General features: G+C 33.5%; 2 protein-coding genes across 6 annotated transcripts in view; one reads left to right on the top strand and one right to left on the bottom strand.

The window, feature by feature from the left end:
• The first annotated feature begins 529 nt into the window (after positions 1–529).
• On the top strand, positions 530–9,185 carry LOC148597816 (uncharacterized). Its single transcript, XM_088562108.1, has 4 exons — positions 530–637; positions 2,426–2,748; positions 3,491–4,129; positions 4,887–9,185. Exons 2-4 carry the CDS (start codon positions 2,429–2,431, stop codon positions 5,677–5,679), a joined length of 1,752 nt encoding a protein of 583 aa, XP_088418234.1. The 5' UTR covers positions 530–637; positions 2,426–2,428; the 3' UTR covers positions 5,680–9,185.
• A 1,698-nt stretch (positions 9,186–10,883) lies between these two features.
• Positions 10,884–24,662, bottom strand: part of LOC148597815 (steroid 17-alpha-hydroxylase/17,20 lyase-like) — a 41,547-nt gene continuing 27,768 nt past the window's right edge. For all 5 annotated transcript variants that reach the window (XM_088562118.1, XM_088562117.1, XM_088562120.1 and 2 more), the window contains 5 exons: positions 24,082–24,293; positions 18,192–18,320; positions 16,153–16,257; positions 15,005–15,139; positions 10,884–13,947 (listed from right to left, as the gene is read on the bottom strand). In XM_088562118.1, the coding sequence (XP_088418244.1) occupies positions 13,601–13,947; positions 15,005–15,139; positions 16,153–16,257; positions 18,192–18,320; positions 24,082–24,293 (928 nt within the window). In that variant the 3' untranslated portion in view covers positions 10,884–13,600. The remainder of the gene's footprint in view (positions 13,948–15,004; positions 15,140–16,152; positions 16,258–18,191; positions 18,321–24,081; positions 24,294–24,662) is intronic.

Here is a 24,662-nt window from a genome sequence, read left to right as displayed (position 1 = left end):
AACAATGTACAGATGCGGAAGAGCTGAATAAATGCAAGGACGAGAAAATGCATTGACGACGAACAACTTCACAAGATATGACCTATAACAAGCTCAAGCTACACAGAAATGGTTCATGGAAATTTCGTAGTTTGCATATATAGTAATCCGAATTTCCTCTGACCCAGCAACTTCTCTATGTTATTTGGACTGAGGAAATTCTGACTACTTATATAGCTAATTCGTGTACTTTATATTACACTCCCCGGCTAATTGTAGAATTTTGCCTTTACATCACAGTGCTTTAATTACTTGAAGCCATTATGATATATTACATACACATCTTTTTATACATTGTCAATTTTTAATGACAGTAAGTCACATCGTAATAAAAAAAAATTACATTGTTAAACCTTAGCTTCTATAAGGTGTCAGTCACATTTGGTGTCGAAAAAAAATCACAGAGAAAACGAACCTATCCCAGGTGGGTTACCGAACCCTTCCAATATTGTTGGATAAACCAACAAGTGTTGTCTCCCTTCCCCTAATAAATCCCAGTTCTTTATTTAGTAACCACTTCCCAGGGCACTCGATGGTATAAGTGTGTAATAAAGGACCACACGATTAAGAGGGAGTTTTATTGAATTTTCTCCAACAGGTCAGTTAAAACATAGCGCTCAAAACAAAGACTATTTATTAGAATGTTTTTGTTGAGTTAATTTTCTAGTGCTTGTAAAATTTAGTCTGAAATAAAGGGAAAATCTGTTTGTGTATTAGGGTCGTCTCGCCCCTTCGCCGCCATGTTTTATACACTAAGCATAAGGACAAGGGTTCGCCGATCGATATCAAATGTGATTTTATTCAGGAATAGAAAAAAAACTAGGATTTTTGGTCGAAATTGTTTAAAATCAATGTTAATTTTTACATTGTTCGTTTTAGATCTTCATATAAGTCGCAATTTCCATTCAAATCATCGTGTGTGACCTCGAAAGGGCAGTGGATTATTACGATTATATCTGATGGCTGCCACTAGATGGCGTTATCCAGGTCAAAGGCTTCCAGTAGATTAATTCTATTTTTATTCTAGCCACGTGCTTTCGTTTTGACATAACTAGAGGGATGTTTATTGACAAAGTTTAAAAGTGTCGTGAAGTGAAATTTATACTCAGTAGTAATTTTCTGTCATAAGATATAACTTACTGTGTTTAGAAAAAAATAGGCAAAACATAGTAAGGGTAATTTTAACAACATATTTTATTTTATTACATTTGTGATGGAGGAAAATTTTTGTTCCTTCTAAAAACACCTGTTTAACAATTGACAACAGTGTCGTGTTAGTCTGAAAAGACAGTAATTATGTCTAAATTGACTGAATATTTGTTATTTTATTTTGATTTTTTGGACTTTAAAATTAAAGTGACATTTATGTACATGTAAGCAATTCTCCAAGAATTTTGACCTTATGTAATGACAATGTCCACAGCTGCTGTCAAATTGTTTTCTGGAATATGTAGAGAATACCCAAAATGTCACTACATCAGTGGATGCAAATTTGCAAAGAAATTTTCATTGATGTACAAGTATAGTCATAGTTTCACCAACCCTTATTTTTATTCGGATAGTAACATAATATGATGAGAATGGTTGCAGAGTCAGATTAAGTTCAAATAATTGAGGTGAAGTAAAAAAATGGAACTAGGAAGAAAAACTCCTTGAAAATGAACTTTTGACAATTTTAAACTTAATTCTATAGGGGCACAGTGTTTTTTTACATGTTTAAGAAAAATATGGCAGATAAATGGACAATAAAGTATTTTTGTAATTAAAAAAGTGTCCATTTTGTTTTTATTACATACCATATCACAAAAACATGGTTGGTAATTTGGTATTGATGTAAAGGATTATGATTCTTAGAAGGTAAAAAAAAAACAAGCATGCAATTGGGAAAACGAGGAAAATAATTTTTACTTTGGAAAATAATCTATATACATTAGAGCAAGGATTTTTAAACAATATTAAAAAAATTCTTGTTTACGGTAAATCCATGATGCAGACGTTAAGACCACTACAGTTTCCATTGCATTGACTCCTGGATGATAAGTGTCTGTTGGGATTTTCACTGCTGAAATTTGAGAAATATGGAGTGTAGCTGTTTTTGGGAATGGGACCAAAATTAAGCCCCAAAATAAGGGTTTGAAAATTGCTGCTTAGTTTAACATTCTTTAAATGTGATAACTGTTATAAAATAAGAAATCCACCTGTATCAAAAAATGTATTTGTATCCATGGTAATATTTCAATTTGTTGTTCTGAAAAATATCTTTAAAAATTTGGTTGCATGAAAAATGACTAAAAAATCATATGTTACGAAATTTATGATTGTTTATTTGATGTCTCTAAAAATCCCTTACCTTCAATGTTGATGATCCCTTCTAATGTTTATACAGGAAATGGATCGAGATGAGTATATTCGGTCAGCAGTGGAGAGTGAAATCACTCGGATGCTTGCTCAAACCAGTTCTCTACAGAGCACAATAACAACCGAATCCTATGATCAATCTAACTCAGAACCAGTGGCTGTTAAAGTAAAACAAGAACCAAAAGAAGTAGAGGAAGAAGAACAACAAATTATTGGGGAGAATGATTCTCCAGCTGATTACATTACAGAAGATCCAGGAGAAGGAGACTATAGTATGGTACAAAGTATGGCCGCTTCAGGAACAGGTGGCGGAAAGTATTCTGTAAAAGTTGTCACTAAATACATGTGCAGGTAACGGTTGTTTAAATATTTTATTGGATCCTTTAACAGCACTTTTAAGAATTTCTTTACCAGTAAATGATGCAGAATTTACAAACCATATCACCTATAACAAACAAAAGGACTGAAAACAAAATAATAATTAAAATGAAAGGTTCATCTCTCTCATATATACAGAAAAATGATATTCTTAGAGGTAGAAATAAGGTTAATTTCAATAAATGAAGAGACAGTCTCAGACTACCACACAACTACAATACATACTCAATGGAAACAACCAACGGAGGTAATTTCTTGTACATATTTTACCAATACTAGATTGATCTTGCAGGGCTCGATATTTGGAGATTCAAGCCTTTTCAAATAGGAATATATAGCATGCATTCTTGCCTCATGTATAGGTTATGGGATGGAATGCCAGCCTAATCACACCTTTCAAATTGGTAGTCATTGCTTTTCTGAAAAGCAGGCAGTATTTAGGGGATAGATTAATGACTTGTTGGCTTGTAGTCAGAATAATGTGTCCGAATGGGATTGCATGCCTGCAGACTGATGGTTCTGTGAGTTATCACACTAAAGATCATGTTTAGCCTGTCAGATTTGTACATAGAGGAGTCTATTTGATTGGTCAATTTTTCACATCCTGAATTACATGAAAAAATCTGGAATAGGATGTTAAACCTTAATCAATCATTATCAAATAGAATAACAGTTTTTTAGTTAAACTATTATCAATTTTATAACCTATTTGTAGGTATTGTGCTAGACAGTTCAATTCACCTGATGAAATGCAAGAACACATAGCATCACATGCTCGTGGCAAGACCAATCAGAGTCATAATTGCTATGTTTGTGGGAAGGTATATTCTACACCATCCAAACTCCAGCGTCATGTCCGTGTTCACAGTGGTGAACGTCCATATGCCTGTAATATTTGTGGGAGGAGATTTACAAGATCTGATCATGTTAAACAGCATCTCAAAGTTCACATGCCTCAAAAACAGAAGAACACATGTCGACTTTGTAACCAGAAGTTTTTAAGACGTCAAACTCTCCATTCTCATTTACAACAGTCACATGGTTTAAACACCATTTACACCTGTCACCGCTGTGGTGAAGCGTTTGATGAAATCACAAAACTTCACAGCCACAAGACTTCCCATGTGAACATCTATGGAAAAAACGAGGGCCCTGCTGTTGCTGGAGGGATGGTAATAAAACAGGAACCTGGTACTGAACAAGACCCAGACATACCAATGATTGGTCTGGCTAAATTCAGTCTTGGCCCACAACCTGCACCAGAAGAGCTTATACAGATAATGAATAAAAGTCACCAACAGAAAACAGGTGAAATAGCCAGTGCAAATGGATGTGTCTCTGATGAAACTCATAAGTAAGTCACATTTACACTGTTTGACTACTTTTAAAACAAAAAGTTACATATACAAAAATTAAACATACATAAATTCATGTCTATGAAAAGTAGCAGAACACAATAATTGGAGCAATCATCTGACTTATACCATATAATTGGTTAATTTCAAAAGGTGCTACATTTCTGTAATTTTGGTAATTTTGTAGAAAGTTGTTTGAAGATGCAAAATAAATTCCACAGAATTTGTACACATTTTGTGGAATTTATTTTTATTTTAAATTTTGAAATGAAATAAGTGTGATACCAAACTCAGAATACAATATAAACCAAATCTACAAAGACTACACATGTAATGGCTAAGAGCACACTCACATGTGTGTTTACAATTGGTTCTAAATATGAACAACCAGTATTTCTCTTTGTTAGAAAAAAAAAAATTTTTGGCTTTATTTTCTTCTTTTTTTTCTCTGTAAGACAGTTGGCAGGCTTTTTAATTATTTCTTTTTTCAATATCACAAATAAAAACTTTGGGGTAGGGGGTATGAAGGATGGACAATAGGTGACAGGAGACATAATAGTGTTTTTTTAAGGCCTGAAGTATCGGACTGATTAAATCTGGGCATTAGTCAAAAAAGGAAGGCTGTAACAACTGTCCATATCAGGGTAAAAAACCAAAACGTTGGAAATCCCTGCAATGGTCTTGACTAAGTAGGTATTTCCAATAGGAATGGTCCATGGTTATACTTTATATCTTAATTATTATAACTTTTTTTAGATTAGCTGTTTCTGTACCCAAGAGCATTAATCCTAGTGTCAAACCAGTGACACCTGTACGTAGTTACCCTCTGAGGTATCTACAGGACGTTGGTCAGCCAGAGGAACCTGAGGAGATGGAAACCCAGGAAAATGAGGAAGAAATGGAGGGAGGAGGGACTGTTTCAGACGGTATGAATATGTTTATTCTGCCCTCAGATATAAAGAAAGAGCCTGAGGACCCTGATGATCCTGAGGCTCAGACGTCATATGTTGATGATATTGCTGCCGCTGAGCAAGATGACCAAGATAATCTAAATGAAGATGATTTTGCTCAAAATTTATTGACAAGGCCACCTGAAGAGCATAAAGGAATCAAAATGAAGCTCTTCGGTCCAGCTAGTTACAAGGCAATGAAAGTTGCCATGAGGAATAAAATTGCTATGAAGACACCAAATCTGAGACAAAGAAAGGATGCTTCTGGCAGTGGTCTTAATAATCCAGTTCCTGTTAATAGGTCTGAGACAAGTAAACAGACTTTTGCACCTTATATATCAAATGTAACTAGTGAAAGGTCGGACAACAAGGGACCAGTAGAAGAGGCACTCTCCAAGGAGAAGGAGAAAAAGTTGAGTAAATGTGAGCATTGCTGTATTTGGTTTGAGGACTACACGATGTGTTTGTTGCACAACTCCCTTCACTCGGCTGATGAAGGGGATCCATTTACATGCAGGAAATGCATGAAGAAACTTGGCAATCGTTTAGAATTTACAGCCCATCTTGTTTGGCATTTAGAACCAGATATGGACAATTAAAGTTTGTTACATGTAGTGAAGGAACAACTGCTATATTACTTTAGCAGATTCTTATTTTCCCAAATCAGGATGGAAATCTAATTTTATGGCCATTTAAGTTTGCTTCTAACACTCAGTTATGTGCTCTGTTATAAAGAAACTCATCTGGTGCAATTTATTTTCACATGTTATTGTCTCACAAAAATAATTTGCATGAGAAGATACATTTGTTAGTTGGTTTACAGCATTTGATAGTCATGTGGTTAAATACAAAATTAGGATTCTGATAAAAATATTCTTCATGAAGTTCAAACTGCCCTGTCCATTTTTAACTTAACTTTTGTCCTTTTTTTTAAACTAATTTTAAGGTCCATTTGCAAATTTCACAAGATGTAACTCACCACACCTCTTGTAATGGAGATGCACTGTGTAAATGCATCTCCATTATCTTTAAAAAAGGAAGCATTAATGGTAAATACAATCGTAAAGATACATTTTTCATCTATTTGAACTGAAACATAATTTTTTCCAATCTTTGGTCTATGGGAGATAATCCAAAATAAAATGTTCAATTATCCTGCCTACTTATGATAAAAAAGTTATTTTCTAATGTAAATAAAGTTAAACTAAAAAATTCAATTTGAAAATATATGTAATGTATATATAGTTACATCTTGTAAATATTCCTTTATAATTATAAATAAATAAGATCTGTTTATACAATAAGTATCCCCTTTTTACTGTTGCTTCACACTTTATTTAAAAATAAAGTTTGAAATAAATTTATTATCAACCTAATTCTGATTTAGATCTTTGCAAAATAAGAGCCATAAACAGCTAACTATTGAAATAATATGCAATTGTGTTGAAAACAATTTTTAAAAATTAATTAAATGCTACATACCCTCACTTTGGCCAACATTTCTTCATATTGCAACAGGACAAGTTTTGCTTATGTTTTTGTTATTTTGTGAGGTCCATTGACCCGGAGGTACACAGCTTATAAATATTACATACCTACTGACCCTCTCACATAAAGGGGGAGACTCCTCCAAAATCAATGAAAAAATTAGAATCTCTATCATGTAAATGTAAGATTAGTGGGAGCTTTGTGCTAAAATTACTTTATTTTTTGTGAAAAATACAAAACACTTGAATGATTACATGAACAATTTGCTTTTACTAAAATCTGTCCTATGAGGCAGTGCCAGTATGGAGGAGAATCCTTTTCTCTATATTAATTCACTATTTTCCATATTTTTTTTTGTATTTTTAAATAGATTTAACTATTAATATAAACAATACATTTTCAGTTGATTGTTTTCTATGGTATATATATACTATATGTTGTAATTTGCTGGTCAAAAGTACTTTTTAGCCTTGTTGATATCTTTTTTTACTGGTTTAAAGTGTATTCTTTCTCTGTAATGACTATTACAATGTGTAGTCCATTTTTTTTTTAAAACCAACTTATTTTAATCCAATTGAAAAAAAATGCAATGGCATCATAGTTATGAAAATTTGGTTACCTAAGAGGACAACCTTTTGATTTTGAAAAAAAAATATACAAATATTTTGATCTTGAAGATGAGAGGAATAAAAAGTATTTTGAACCTTTCAAATCACCCTGATCTGAACATATAATAAAATAAAGAATGTGATTCAATCTGTGTGAAATATTGCCCTACATGTCAGCAGGCTGAAGGGCAGTAAGCAAGTAATGTATGTGAGTGCATAGTGTATTAAACTGTTAACATAGTAAAAATGAATCTTCCAAGTCCTCCCCTCAATATAAAATTGTGTTGTCTCCTAAAGTTATTTGTTTAAATTCTTCTTTGATGTCAGAAGCAAATCTAGAGATCTTGAAAAGGGTGTTCCATGCTATTGTTTGCTCATATTTGCCTAAATAATGTACAAGAAGGGTATGTTTAGTTTATACAAAACAAACTTAGTCAACTGAGTATGGATATTGCATATAATTTTAAAAATGTATGCTTACTTTGCCAACATAAATTTTTCCCGTCCATCCGTGCATAACATAATGTCATTTTGGCATATATATGTTGTGACAACTCTTAAATCTTTTTTGTCTGTATTTAGTCACCTTTTTAACACAAAAATATATTAATAAATCTTGTCATAAGCTTAAATTTTCAGTATAAAAAAAAATGAAAATGAATACATGTATAACCCTAAACAAAATATTCAAACAAAATGGCAGTTTCACCCTCAGAACCCTACCCAGGAACTCACAGGATTTATTGAAACAATAAGATGTTTTGTCAAATAAAAAAGTATACTTGTGACACTAGAGCTTTTTAAAACGTTTTATGCTGTTTTGTTACCACAAGAAAAACCCTGCTGAATCTATAGCCACAACAATATGAAATATGGAAAATATATTGAAACTCTATCTTTTTTTGTGTATACTTTTGATTTTTGTTCAGAAAGTATACATAGAAAAAATAATTATAAATAGGTACCAACCATATAAAATTCAGATACTGGCAATTATATAGTGATTCATGGTGTAGAAAAACTCACTGAACAAAGGATGGTTTTTCAGTTTACATATGCCATATTTTTTGTTGCAATTTTGCATAATGGTAATCATTTCTGTATTCAGATCTGCACTTTTGAGAAAACCATACATTTATCTCCCACTAAAATCAACCAAATGGAACCAAATCAAGAACGATAACTCTTGCAAAGTGTCAATTTCATGTACAATCTATATAATTTTGATCTCTAAAGCACAACCACCAATGAAAAAACTAAGACTGCTTATGTGATAAGTAACTGTTTCTGAACAAGAAATGAAACTGAATTTGGTGGGTTTTTGACATGCATGAGTCACCTGTCTGATTTTTACAAAGACTACTATTTAAATAAAAAAAAACAGCATTTATGACACCTTATGATTTGTTTGGGGGTACCATAAGTTGAATGTAGAAAGGATCTTTTGGTTAACTTTGGATGGATAATGAGTAATAAAACTACATACTTTCTTTGTGCTGAAGTTGGTAAATTATTTACAATTCATTTTTTATACCCTGCCATTTGAAGTAGCAAGGTATTGTGATACCCTCGAAAAGTTTCATGTCTGTCTGTCCATCCCTCTCGTTTTTCAGATGATACCATAACTTAAGAATGGATGAATGATTTTGTTTTTAAACTTTGCACATTTGTTTAGTACCATAAAACACAGGTTTAATTCAATTTTCAGAAAAATCCAAAATGAATTTGAACTTTTGCCATCCCTTTTTTTTCACCATTATGAAGCAGGCTATCAATTTAAGTTCCATTACTGCCCTATTTTTTTAAGGTTTTTTTTATTATGAAATAATGGTGTCACCATAAAATACTGAAATTAGAATTATAGTTTTTTTTGTCTTAATATAATTTTATGATTTTTCTTTTTTTTTCATTCTTTGTTTTTGTAGCATCATGTTGTAGAATTTACTTACTTGATTTGGAATTGTTTATTTTTTTCATGTTACAGCAGTGAAATAAATTATAAAAAAATATTTTCTTTTTATTGTAATAATTGTGCCGTAGGGAAAATAAGGCCAACCTGATAATATTACTACTGGTTGACAAAGAGCTTTTCTAATCATTGATGCAACAGTCAGCGGCACGCCAGTCCTTGGATCCGACAATGACACATAACATCACAATGCCTTATCAGAAGGTTTCCGTAAAAGAAGAAAATCAAACAAGGAACAAACAAAAATAGATTAAACAGAAGACTTGTAAGCAGAGAAAATATGGGCAATATCATCAGAATTTTGATACTGGAATATGCTTATGATGTCCCCCCTATCTTGGTTTGGGGACACATTGTTTTCCCCTGTCTGCCTGTAAACACTGTTTTTAGGCAACTCCTTTGAAACTACAGCACTAAATTTCATGAAACTTCAGGTAATTAGGACATTATATTTAGTTGTGCACATTACCAGGAATATGTGTCCCACTGAATTTTGTGAAAGTTATATTCATTTGGACTTTGGAATAGAGAGAGTCATATGTTTTTGTAGGCAAAAACAAACCTTTATTTTATGCTGACAATGTATTCAAGTACAGGTTCCTTGTGTGTATGTGTTACAGTGTTAACGCTTCATGGAAAATCAGCAGAGCAGAACTATACGTATACGTATCTGTAACTCATGGTGGTTGGTTGACTCACTTTTAAAAAATCAGCTTAATATCTGCAAGGTTTTCAAAAAAAAGAGTGTAAAACTGTTATTTTTACGAATTTTTTTAAATTTTTTTAAATCCAAGGGCTGTTATGTTAGTAAAAATCAATAGCCTGAATAAAACTTGGTGGTATACTCACATACCAAAAATCAACATCATTTAGAGAAAAAGAGTGGATAATTTCTCTTGGACTGACAGGACAAAAACATTATACCCTAATAATACATCAGTTTAAAAGGAGTACCAATATTTACAGTACTTGAAACAAATCCCAAAAAGAAATGGCATTTTCCACAAGTTTTCATGGCAGCTTTATGTGTGAGAAGTCTTTCAAAGTGGGAATTTTTAACTCCACCCATATGACATACTCATTATTAATGGCTCAGGAACTCAAAATACAAACCCATTTCCTATCTTATCCATATAAAAATTAACTAACTAGAGGCTGAATGGCTTCACTGGCTTGATAAGCTACAATCTATTCATTGTAGAAGCAGCTATTCTTTTTTGCTGATCAAAAATCCCAATAGTCATTTTGTGCAGAATACCCTATGAAACAGTCGTATCAACTTTCATTGAATTCTGTCCAGTACTTTTACAGAAGATACTTTTGAAAGTAATCACATAAAATATAGCAACAAAAAAATGTCCAAAATGGGGAACAGACTCGTACGAAAATTTAACCACTGATAGATCTCATTGTGCTGAATTAAACTAATTCTCATGGTATTGGAGATGTATGCCTATGTTCTCTTTCAGTAGTAAGAGGCATATTTTTTTCATGGATAAAAAATCCCAATAGTCATTTTGTGCAAGATAACATAAAGGAACCATTTTCCTTTGAATTCTCTCCAATAGTTTCTGAGAGGAAGATTCTTAAAAAATTGTAAATAGACGACAGATGACGGCAGATACCAAGTAATGGTTATGACCAGATGAGTTAAATGACTAAAACAAAATATGTGTTTTGTAAGAAATTAATTTTAACAGTAATGTTTTCTCAGTGAAACTTAAGAAATACTAGTGACTCAGATTAAACATCATATTTATTATTATAATTATGCTATAAACTCCTTAAATAATAATAAGATAATGATCCACATAAACTAAAACTATTTCGACAAAAAAATAGAAAAATATATCAAAAGAAAGATAACTCATAAAAATTTAGTAGAGTGGAATTTAACATTTTCAATCATTATAATATTTTGAATAATCATCGCCATAAGGATTGATATACTTTAACTCAATTGATATATACACCTTCTATAAATACTTAGGAAAAAATACATTTAAGGTTTGATTTAGTGGTTATTGGATAAAAACAACTTTTGGTCTGTTAATCTTAAATAAACAATAAAAAAAAACAAGAAGGAAAATTCTTTTTTCTTAATTAAAATTTATAATATGAAATCAATTGATTTGAATGTCATCAATTGATAATAAGTACCATTTGTAATTCACATTTAGTGTATTGGGATACCTGGAAAGTAGTTCTGAAATTAGAGGGCAAAGCTAAAATAGCAAGTTAGATTACACAAAAGGGACAATGTTGCTTAATAAAGCAGAAGTGCTTCATAGAAATTAAAGTATTTACAGATATAAAAGTATAAAGCACAAGAAGTATACAGTGTTTAGCACTTTCTATGTAAAAACAAATCAAGTATTGAAATATTGGCAAAAAAAAATTAAAGAAGCATCAGCAGTGGAGTGAAAGCCTCTAATGGTTAAAAAAGAACAAGGAATGAAAACACAGAACCAATTTCACCAAGTAAACCATGATAATGACACCATCAACTCTGTTGTAATACAAAAATATTCAATATGAATGTCTATACATATAAAGAAAATAAATTATGTCTTTAGTTCATCATCATGACAAAAAAATGCTGAGAATGGTTGTTTACATCCAGAACACAAGAAACAACTTTATATTTTCACATAATTTTACGGTAAACTATGCAAAAGTGAATGTATTCAAAGAAATGGTAGTTGTTCTAGGATGTTGACACCATTTCTTTGCTAGAAATTTTACTGGAAAGTGACAAAAAGTACAAAAGGCTTCAAAATGACTAACAACAGTAACAAGTAACCTCATATTTAATAATAATTTGCCTAGAAGGATTCCGATTGGTGGTTTTCACGGTCTTGACTATCCTTACGGATCTCGCACAACCGCCCCTTATAGGGATTGAGTAAGTAGATGTTTGTTAGCAGTTGGAAGTAGTGAAGCCCAGCCTTCAGGATACCTGACAGAAAAACTCAATTAGAATATGTCCTAATATTGGCCGGCCATAGAAGGATGTATACATTTCCAATATGTACGTAAAACTTTTATTGATCCTTTTAAATTATCTATTACACTTGCTAGTTACTGTCCACAACTTTAAGTTACAAAATAAAGAAGATAAGTATCAGTATCTGTAAGAATCAGGCAGTGGGTGAAACATGATATGAAAAAATCCGCCATTTTGATTGTTTAATTTGACTTTTTTAACCATCAGAATCAAGCAACAGACAAGATTTTCCATATCATGCTGGATCCTTGTGTTACAAAGTCAATGAAATGCACTGAAAATGAACATTTCAAGGGCAGATAACTCCGACAAAAGCCTCAAGATTCTATTGAAAAATTTCTGAGCAAATCCAATGATACAGAGATCCAATAATGGTCTTTTCAAGGAGAGAAAGTATCCTTGAGTGATATTATATTGTCAGATCAGTGGGGATTTTCCCATTTTGCCTGATTCTTACAAACAATTACACTTAAAGACTCCTAAAATATAGGAAAAAATTGTCAAATTTCTCCAGAATAGGAGGTGCACATTTTCAATGTACATGTAAATGAAAATTACACGAAGTTTGAATGATTTAAATTAATGTTGGAATCTTACATATGCATACAAAATGTATTTATCCCAAATCACTTTTACTAATTTTCGCTGTGTTTGCCATGGACAGATAAGAGTGGAAAAAGTACTTATGAAAGTAATTTTCAACACTTGAAAATGCAAATTTTTTTAAACCATGAAATTTATATTCAGGCAAACACAATTTCAGCTGACAGAATCTACCAAACTAAGAGACCATGAAAATCAATACATTTACAGTACTTTGTATTCTAAACTACAATATTATAACAAAGACTGATTATATAAAAATGTTCTAAATCCCTACACTTATATATATAAATATAGTAGTAAATACTGCAGTTTTAAACATCTGATTAGGTCACACCCTTTTATCGCACCTGACTTGGAATTCTCTATCATTTTCCTAGCAGGACACTTTGTATTCTGTAAAAATTGTCTTTTTGTATACATGAAAAAGTGTATATTGCATTGCAATATCTTTATCATATGCTGTATCATCCTCAATCAATATCAGCCCTTGTTCTAGAGGCCCTTATACTGATATCTCAGTATGATACAGCATATAATATAAGTTCTGCCATGTATTTCTCTCTATTAAACATGTATACACTGTACATTGAAAAATTGATACAATTTTTTTGTTGTTGGCCACAATATGCAAAGTAACAGATCTATAAAAGAGATTTTGTTATTGTGATAGCAACCTTTTACAATTTTTACCTAAACATTGAAATAATTTCCTAATTTACAGCATTTAATCTAGTTCACAAGTAAAGTACATTCCATATGACATGTATTAAGCACATAATAGAAAGCATCAGAAAATCAGGAAGATTTCAGGACTGACAGACAGAAACATGGACTGATATTGTTTATAACCTTTCTTTTGCAATAACTTTAAAAGAGGCTGGTTTTACTGATCCTGCTCCACCAGCTATTTCCACTTCTGGACCTACACCCTCTGGGAGAGAAAATCTAAATCTCTGCATTATAGAAGCAAAGATTAGGTGAAGTTCTGGTTTAGCCACAGTTTCTCCCAGACAGACACGTCGCCCCGCTGAGAAGGGGAGCCAGCTCTCTGGTTTGGACCCAAGTTTACCATTCTGATCAAGGTATCTAGTTGGGTCAAACTTGTTGACATCTGGCCAGTATTTCGGGTCATGGTGCAGTGCCCAATGATTTATCATTACAGTGGTTCCTTGCGGTATGTCGTATCCACCTACAATGAAATAATCATTTCTTATAGCTCTTATTATATACTGTGTGTCTGTCCATCTGTAGCACGTATCCTGCAAGCACAACTTCTAAATGGGTTTTGATGTGATATAGGAAGGTTAGGCATCATATGTAGATGTGCATGAAGGAAGAAAATATGAATGTATGATGCTAATTGAATTTCGGTGTCTCACTTACAACTTTCGGGTCAAATAGCCATCTTCAACAGACCTTAACTGAAGTGTCTTTTAATACCTTCATAATGATACCAAATTCACCCGTGTGGTATATTGATCCATTAAATTTTCAAATTGTAGATATTTGTTCCCATACTATAAGATGTAAGTGCCTGGTCTACTTTAAAAAAAATCTGATAAATTTTCTATAAATCTATAAAACAATACTAGACTGAACAAAAAATATCTAATGCACAACTTAACGACTTAATGGATTTGGATCAAATTTTATAGAAAGATGATTATTAACTGATACTGCAATGGGAGATAATCCAACTTAGGGGTAAAGTCATTTACCGGTACATAAAAATCACCTCCTTAAACCATTGAATATGTTTTGATGAAATTTTGTACAAATGTGAATGACAATAATAAATAAACTTTGACTTAAACATAATCATTGACGTCTATTTGAAGCAAGGGTACATTTTGTGGGCAAAGAGGAATAACTCTACGATATTCAATGGCTACTAAAAAAAATTAAATAATTAAAAAAATTTAATATTAAATATCTTCTTCTTTTAACAAATATTTGATTATTTATGCTTCTTCAGACTTAATTAATCCAGATCTAGATTTTAAAACAAACTCCTAATTAATCCAGATCTAGATTATAAAACAAACTCCTAATAAAACAAAAAGTAATCAGTAAGATTTAATAACTCTAGTTATTACAAAGATAGCAGTATTTTATCCCAGTGTAATAAATATTGTAAATTCACACTGTGAAATAAATTTGGGAATTTCATTCTTGGACTTTCTCCCACCCAAATGTCACAACTTAGATATCATCCACCAATCAAAGAATTTAAATTTAAAACCTACCAACTTGTGTATCACAGAGCGTAGCATGTGCCAATCCAAGTGGTAAAACTGTACCCAATCTCATCACTTCATGTAATGTAGCTTCTGTATAACTCAGGGCATCTCGATCTTTCAGTGCTGGAAGTCTATCTTTTCCTATTATTGAAAAAAAGAGAAAATTGTAAATGCCTATATACTTCCTCATAGTGAAGCTGCAGAAATTATTGCATGCATCAATTATCACAATTTTGTCAGTTTCAGTCAAAAAGTGATTCTTATTTTGTTGGAATCTGGGAGGTAGACCTAGGGTAAGAAACTCTTGAAATCAGTGATATGCTTGTATCATATTCAATTTCACAAGAACCTATCAAGCTTTCATTTGAAACAGAATGAAATCAGACTAAGTTACTTAGATAATTACATGATATTGATGTAAAATACTGAATAAAAACGTTCCAATGATTTGTAAGAGTTGTGCCCTTTTAACCTAGGTCTACCTCCTTAAGTAAAATTCAGCACAAGTAAGAAATAAGTTCTAAGTTATAATGCAAGATTTTAAGTTCAAGAGTATAAACTGGTCTTACAATCAAAAAAAGCTCTTAGTTTTTAATAAATTGAACTATTTAATCTATTATGAAAACAAATATCTGATTCTATCATTTAATTGGGGTGATATTATTTAAAATTGAGATGTTATAAGCAAAGTCATATTAATTAGTACTGCTATATAGTTCAGCCCATATTTTGGAAGAAAAGAAAACAGAATTATAAGCGAAAAAAGATGATGGCCAGACGAAAACTCAACTAATATGGCCTTTGACTCTACTTAAACTGATCCATGCAACTACAATTGTGATCTGTTATTGGTCAAGGTAAGTTTCAGATCAGTCATTGGTCTGTCAAACTGATCAATTAAACCAGAGATCACTTCCATTTACAACCAGATGGTCACTGATTGGTTCAAATGACTAATGACACAGTAAAATGACAGAATAACAGATTTATGGACAAATAGACTGACAATATCTTACGTACAACATTGCCAATACCCTCCTGAATTTTAGCCTGTATATCAGGTTGCCCAATCATAAAACAAACAACCCAGTACATTGACAGAATAAAGGATACATGGGCAGACAGACAGACAGACTGATGTTATTAAATCTTACCAACAACTCTGTCTATTTCCTCCTGAACTTTACTCTGTATATCAGGTAATCCAGCCATATAACGAATAGCAAAGTAAATAGTAATTCTAGAAGTGTCGATTCCAGCTGAAATCATATAAATAGCTTTGAATTTGACCTGCTCTGAAAACATTGTACAATACTCTTGTATTAAGTCAGGGTGTAATCATTCAAGCCAAAGAAAAAATATAAAATCCGAATGGCTTATATAGACTTTATTATTTCAACACCAACAATTTCCTTAATTACTTTAAACTAAGATATTACTCTGTGTATTCACTGCAATGTTGTCATCAAAATAAAATACTTCATAGGGCACAGATTGATATGTGACCTCAGAGGCCAAAACCAAAACATTTATATACACACCATTCAAGTTAGATACAATGGTGAATTGGGTATGTAAGTCTCCTCATGTGACCCTGTGATTTCACGAGAATGGGTCCTAGTCTACCATTCAAAAGCATAGAGCTTTGTCATTTAGAGAGTGTTGAGTTCAGTGTTAAGGGCAAAAATCTTTCTGTGTAAAAAAATACGGATAAAAATGACGAATAACTATTTCTACATGATAAATGTTGTAAGAAAAAACATAACCTAGAAGATTTTGTTATACATGTTTCAAACTAAAAAGTACTATGAACGTACTATTGTTTGTGGGGTACCAATTTTCATGGTTTTTGTGGGTAGGCCAAACCACGAAATTTGATTCCCAATGAAAAGAAGAATTCCTTTGATTTGTATACTGAAAATAGCAAACCCATGAATTCAAGAATCCACGAACCTGTGTTTCTTCCCTAATCCACGAAAATTGGTATCCACGAATTAAAGTACTTCCACAGTAAACAATAAAATACAAATCGGTCTTCAGATTTCAATACGTTCTACATCGAAAATTCCAGTAAAGAAAATAAAACTAAAACAAGACTTACTTACCCTATTGAGATTGAAAGTAATGTTTGACACAGGATAAAAATTTGAAGGGGCTGTCTTTTACCTCAGCAGTTCGAGTTACAACAGTCAAATCAATCCCAGCCTCAATTTGGTGATATGGCTCTTGTAATATAATTTCAGAGGTCCATTTACTTGGACACAAATTTTGTGTGAACATAAAGAAAATGCATGTTTCTGGCCCTTTTTGGCCCACAATTCCTTAATGGTCCCAATCGCAACACCAAAATTCAATCATAGCCTTCTTTTTGTGGTATGGCACCCTGTTATACAATTTTATTAAGATCCATACACTTATACTCAAGTTATTGTCTATAAAAGCCACTTGATTAACAATTGTTCTAGATATCATTGGACTAAAATTTCATCCTGTAAACAGAGTGTTTTTCTGTTACTGTATTTTGTTTCACATTTCAGGTACAGAAGTAACCATTTGATATCTATTGGGAGGCTAGGATCAAGTTTGTGACTTTTATTTTTTTTATTGTATCATGTCCTGGATTTACCCAATTGTTCATCCTGGATTTTTTTAACTATATGCCATAATCCTGCTTTTTTATTTCAAATTTAATTTTAAACCAGCCATATAAAAATAAAATGGCTACTCCATAAAGCAGAAAAATCTTTGCTAGCTGATCTTTATTAAAACAAAAAATATATTCAGAGAAACAAATACTGTGAGCAAGCTAAAAAAGAGAATACCCCCTGCTCAAAATGCAGTCAAATGTAGCAAGACATTGCCCCTAATGGTACTAATACCTCCTGCAGCATATTGAACCTTTGTACATTTGGTAACCCATGTGGACACACGATTCAAATTGGACACAATTCTTTGGGGTGATAGACTAAGTATTCTTAACATACATTGTGCTGCCATTTCAAATACACCCAACTCCAAACCAAAATCAAAAATTGAATATAACTGCAATTTTCCTTTAAATATAAATTGCTGACAATATGCACACCTCTGTATGGTGTGGAAAGAAAATGTGGACAGACAGACAGAAAGATGGGGTGATTCCTATATACCCAAAACCTATGTTTGTTGGGGGTATAATAAGACCCTAAATTACCCCCAAAAATATCGGATATGGTCTGTCTAACATGAACATCAGTTAACTGTGATGCTAACTCCTCATTCTCCTCCTGATCGACCTCGTGCTTGGCTAATAATATGGAGTCAACAAAGTCACGGATGTTGTCTGCAAAAAGAATTAATCAAGTGAAAGATAACATCATCAATACTACTTGTAAACAATTTTCATGATTTCTGAAGATGTAATTGTAGGAAAAATTAAAATTTAAAGATCTATTATTTTTTTACAATATACTAATGCAAACCATAAGATAGTCTAATTTTTGTACGAAATTAATACTATAAACTATTGACTGGATCAGGCAAATAGAAGGAATACCTTCAAAACTGTTGGCTGGACCATTAGATAAAAGGAAACCCACAAAATTGTTAGCTGGGCCAGTCTATAGTAGGAACCCCACAAAACTGTTTCTTGGGTTGGTCTATAACAGAAACCCCACAAAAACTGTTGGCTGGGTCATCCTATACAAGAAACCCTACAAAACTGTTAGCTGAAATAGAAGATGCATATATCTAAAACTGTAAAAAATATTCTATGAAAGTTTCATTGAATTCCATTCAGTGGTGTAGGAGGAATAACAGATAAAGATAGGTACCCCTGTGTCCCAATGACAAAGCCTATGTTTTGCTTTGTGAAACCATCCAAATTGATTTGAATCAAAATCTAGAATAGAAGATGCACAAAGGGAACAAGTAATATAGAATCTGTGAAAGTTTCACTAAAACCTAACACATTGGGGTCAAATAAAGAAAAAAAACTTGATTCAAAGTAAGATATCCCACTGGGGTCAAAGTAAGATATTACACTGGGGGCAAAGTAAGATATTGCACATGAGTCAATGTAAGATAGCTCACTAAGGTCAGAGTTAGATAAACAAGAGGCTCCCAGGAGCCTTAATTGAGTAGTAAAATTTTGCCTTTCAAGGGCAATAAATTTAACAAACAATTTTGACTCAAGAAGACTTTGGTAGGACTTGCCATAAGGATAATTTCAGCAATTGAAAGTTTCTTTCTTTTTATCTTAGTTTTCAAGATACTGGCTGAAAAGGTCATTTTTCACCTTTCAAGGGCAATAACTCTTACAACAAGTAGTCTGACAACTTTGATCTCGGGGGAGACTTTTGTAAGCCTTTTAATAAAGATAATTTCAGCAATTGAAAGTACTTGGCTAAACCTAATGGTTTTGGAGATATATGTGAAAAACTACTGTCTGACCTCTATGTTTTTTTTTTTTGTAACGGTGGCCATGTTTTTTGATGGATCAAAAATCCTCACTTCAGTTCTATGCATGATACCCCAAGAAACATTCAAACCAAGTTTGGTTCCAATTTGTCAAGTAGTGTCAGAGAAGAAGATTTTTGAAAAATTGTTGAAGACGACGAGGACGACAAAGATGAGACCCTAAGTGATGGCAATAGCTCACATGGCCTTCAACGCATAGGCAAGGCGTAGCTTGCACTGAGGCAGCCGAGGCAGTTGCCTTGGTGAAAAAAAAGAAAAGTAAAGCAAATTCCGAAACTTTGGGAGACAAGATGGACTGCTAGGGTTGACACTCCATCAGCGGTTATTCGTATGGAGAGCTTGGATAGCGATGCAAAACTAAAGGCAAGCTTCCATATCCACATGCTTCAGAGTAGTAAATTTATTGTAGCACTTGTAATTGCCCATCACATCTTGTGCTTTATGAGACTGCTTTCACAATCCTTGCAATGTACTGACTGTGATATTGTGAAAGCCTGTAAGGCACCGACCATTTTTATACTGAGGGGGGGGGGGGGGCTGGGATATTTTTGAAAAAAAATAGTAATTCACTTTGAAGAAAAAAAAAAAAAAATTTACTGTGGCAAGAAAAAATAAATGAAGTTCCAAATTGGTAAAAAAAACATTAAATAATGTCGTGTTCCGTTTTTCATAAAAAAAAAGTTTAGGAAGAAATAAAAATAGAGAAAAGTCAAAATTCATGATGTTAAAATGAGCAACTAAATGAATATCAATATCCAGATACTTTTGTTTTATATTAATCCAGTATGTTAAACTATTAAGAAGGGTGCACAAAAATACACGAACTACTATAACCAGGCCTTCCGATAATATCCTACTGTGGTTCTCCAACGCATTACTTGTGTAGACTTCTTGACTAATTTTTGCTACCTATAGTTAAACACCAAGGAACTTATGTACAAGACAGTTCAGAACTATTACAGTTTCTAAACAACAAAAAATTTCTCAGGTACTTATGACATGACAATCATGTAGCATGTTCAGTAATGAACTAAATAAGGCGACTGAAAACGTCTATTTGAAGTGAAAAAGACTGTGCTATACTTTTGAACAATGAGAACTTACTTCTAATATTAGAATTAGTTCTTAATATGATGTGCGATGGGGACAGTCTGACCATTAAACTTTTCTCCCTTAAGACCACCTCAAGGATTGCGAGCTGGAATGTGCAGACATTATACCAAACCAGAAAAGCTGCTCAGGCTGCAAGAGAAATGGAGTGCTTCAACCTTGGGACGAAGTTAGATGGAATCATCTGGAGCGGTCATACTATCTTCAGGGCAAACTGTACTGTACTCTGGACCACCAAATGAGGATGGTAACCATCAACATGGAGTATGAATCTAACTCAACAAGATTGCCAAATCATCAGTCATCGAATGGAATCCTGTGAGTGAAAGAACTTTTATGGCAAGATTTATGTCAAAGATATAAAAAGTAACAGTCATTCAATGCTACACTCCTACCAACGTAGCAGAGAAAGAAGATAAAGAGAAGTTTTACAACCAATTCCAAGCTACCCTAGATAGAACACCACAGGACATCTTTATTGTAATGGGTGACATGAATGCCAATGTTGGAAAAGATAACACAGGGAGAGAACTCATCATGGAGAAGGAAGGAATTGGTAACAATCAATTCAACGAAAATAGAAAACCCTTTCAAGATTTATGTTCCCACAACGATCTGGTCATAGGAAATACAACATTCCCTCACAAGGATATAAGCAACCTGGGTGGGTATCTCCAGACATGAAAACTAGACACCAGATAGAGCACATTACAGTCGCCAGGATATGGAAAAAGCATGACAGGCATTAGACCTTATTGAGGTGCTAATATAGCATCTGATCATCAACTTGTGGTGGCTAAATTTAAGATCAAGATAGCCAGGGCAAATAGACAATATCAGAATAGAGCACAGTAAACAAAACAATGGAAGAGAGAGTAAAATCCATATATAACACCACATGCCAAGAAGAAGGAATACAAAATATACAAAATATCTTCCGATACATTTGAGACAGCTAAGAAGTGTAGGTCTGTTAAGATACAACTTGACAAAGTCAAGACAGGATTGAAGAAAAAATAGTTGACAAGGTAACACATAATCATCAGGAAAGATGTAAAGAGAAAGACCAAACAGGATAAAAGGACCTACATTTACGAGCTTGCTTCAAAAGAATGCAATGGCCAGAAATGACACCCAGACTGACTGCGTACAACATTACATGCCAACTGGCAGGTAGAAAGACCAACAAATCCAAACCAGTGGTAGACAAAGATGGCAATGTGAAAACAAACCTAGATGAACCACTTATAGAAGATATACCAAATGCTCTTGATCTACCTCCTGGAGAAGAACTTGATATTGAAATTGGCCCAATCATGAAGGATGAAATCATAAAAGCTCTATTGAGAATCAGGACTGGAAAAGCCCCAGGACCAGACCAAACTCCACCTGAGTTCTAGAAGATCAAAACTAGAATTCACCTACAACATCTTGATTCATTGATCGATTGTTGGGGTTAACGCCTGAGCAGCAATATTTCAGCTATATCCAAGCGATGATTATGAAATAGATGCAAAATGAACATGAAATGTTGCTGAAATGAAAAATGGAATGGAACAGGATTAATGGCAAGGATTATGGTGTTGACAAATTTTCATTGCCACTTGAAACTGGGAATGGTGGGTAGGGTTGGGCAATTTAGACTTCTGTGGTGGGGCCAAATGGTTCTACTCCGGCAGAATACCAAGAAGGGTTCCTTAATGTGCAAGGAACGTGGCATCTTTCTCAACATGTTGCACCACTATGATTTTCCGTATTATGGCCTGACAACCCCAGTATGTTAAATGCCAGGGTTACTCCATTCCAACACATGGGGCACACAACCCAATTGCTCTTTGGGCAGAACGCCTTTTGCACCCGTGGACTTTAAAATGGCCGACATAGCTGATAGAAATACACTTACATGTACTAGGACACTATGGAATCCCTGTCAAATAGTAAAGATTATCCAAGGACTCTACAAAAACACCAAGTGCCAAGTCATCCACAATTCCACACTCTCACCATCCTTCAGTGTACATACATAAACCTTGACTTTGCAGATGATGTGAGCCTTCTTTCCCATCAATTCCAGCACTTACAACTGAAGACATCGGCCTTGTTCGAAACAGCCAAATCAACTGGTCTAGAGAGAAACACCAATAAAACAAAGTCACTCAGAGTTAACACACATAACACAGTAGCCACCATGCAAAATGGTGATTACATTGAAGACATTAACAACTTAACCTACCTTGGCAGTGTCGTTTCAAAAAATTGAGTCCCCGATGAGGACATCAAGCGACACTTGGAAAAGCCAGACAAGTTTTTGTAACCCTAAGACCAATCTTGAGGAGCAGAAATATCAGCCTAAAAACAACTCAGAACATATGAGACAAATGTCAAATCATTACTGACACCATCAAGAGGCATAAATGGAGATGGATAGGCCACACACTAAGACACTGAGATAGCAACATCACCACACACTCTCGAGAGTGGAATCCGCAAGGCAAAAGAAGGGGTAGACTTGGGTAAATTGGCCATGCATAATTGATTGTGAGGTGGGCTGCAGATCCGGATGTAAAGATTCGATGTAAATTGCACATACTTCTTAATATGCCTGAGTTGGTTCTGTTCCACACGAACGATTGTTTTCAGCCTTACGAAGGTTGAAAACATGGAACAGAACAACCATGACCGAAGATCGTCTCATTGGCATTGCTTCACATCCACAGGAAGGTTGACGTTGATAGAGAGTGTGTAGTCGATGCATTTGATGCAAGCGGAAACAGATGAATTTGACTTTACACTTTTGACATTCACTCCCTTGAATTTTTTATTAAACTTCTTGTTCCTACATTAAAACCTTGCAAAACTACTGAACTAATTTTATTACTGAAACTAAAATTTGGGCTAAGAAATTTTGGGTGCAAAATTGTCCTCAGCGTATGGGGGGCTGCACCCATCAGACCCCCTGCCCATGACCAGGTAGGCTAAAAACTGTCGTCAAAGTAAGATAAAACAAGAAATCTGTGAGCAACGGTTCACTAGTGATATAATTGCTTTCAATCATGATATAAGTTAAATAAACAATATCCTCTGTAAACAGGAAGTTGTCAATTATTCAAAAAATAAATTCAAGCATATGGCATACCTACAGGAAGAATGTGATAACATTTGAAGTCGCTTTAATAAGAAGTTGCTGAGAAAAATGAGATGAAAATTTCAATTTTAAAAAATATGAAGCCATAAGTAGACACAGTCCTCGGTAAACAGGAAGCTGTTGTAGAATTTTTCTGAAAATAAATCCCAAGATATGGCATACCTATAGAAAGAATATATAAAAAAAACAAGCCCCTGTAATTAGTAGTTGCGGTGAAAAGTGTGACCAAAAAAGTTGTTACAGACGGAAACATGGACAAGGGTAAAACAGCATACTCCCCACCATCCTTCCTTTGGAGCAGAAGTATAAAATATGGGGTCAAAAAAGATATCACACTGGGGGCAAATGGGGTCAAAATTAGAAATCATACCAGGATCAAAATTTTTCTTGTGTTCCTCAATTTTTCCCTTTATATACTGCATGAGCTGGTCAAACAGTCCAAAGACTTTCTTATATTTCTGTGTTGTCCAAATTTTATACATGATTGGGAACATGTCTTCAATGAATCCATTTCCTACCATGTCATTGGCCTCCCTATTAGCATTCATAACTTTAAGGACCTCTTCGTCATTTAACTCAACACTATAAAAAAATAAAAAGGAAGAAGATCCAATAAGCTGTAGTTTTTGGTGTAGAGAAAAAATAAACATACAAGGTGAAAACAATATACTGTGAAAGTACTTTAATTCCAGGATACCAATTTTCGTGGATCAGGGAAGAAAGGCAAGTTTGTGGATTCTTGAATTCGTGGTTTTGAAGTTTTCAGTATACACATCAATGGGAATCCACTCATGAAAACCATGAACATTGGTACCCCACGAACAATTAGTTTGGAATATTCCAATTGAACAAATTTATATTTCTAGTATATAAATCCTCAAATAACTTTGAATGAACATTCTTTAGAATATTAATATGAAAAAAAAAACCGAAACATACGGCTATCCAGAT

The sequence above is a fragment of the Perna viridis genome, chromosome 14 (assembly GCF_037379345.1).
Source record: "Perna viridis isolate PV_CMFRI_1.1 ecotype Kerala chromosome 14, ASM3737934v1, whole genome shotgun sequence".
Lineage (NCBI taxonomy): Eukaryota > Metazoa > Mollusca > Bivalvia > Mytilida > Mytilidae > Perna > Perna viridis.
The sequence above is the reverse complement of the archived record's forward strand: the minus strand, read 5'-3'. Positions and strand labels throughout refer to the sequence as shown.

Excerpts from the sequence above, each read along its gene's own strand:
- LOC148597816 (XM_088562108.1), top strand. The coding sequence starts at position 2,429 with ATGGATCGAGATGAGTATATTCGGTCAGCAGTGGAGAGTGAAATCACT. Across the intron at positions 2,749-3,490 it reads GTCACTAAATACATGTGCAG|GTATTGTGCTAGACAGTTCA; the intron begins GTAACGGTTGTT and ends ACCTATTTGTAG. Across the intron at positions 4,130-4,886 it reads GTCTCTGATGAAACTCATAA|ATTAGCTGTTTCTGTACCCA; the intron begins GTAAGTCACATT and ends AACTTTTTTTAG.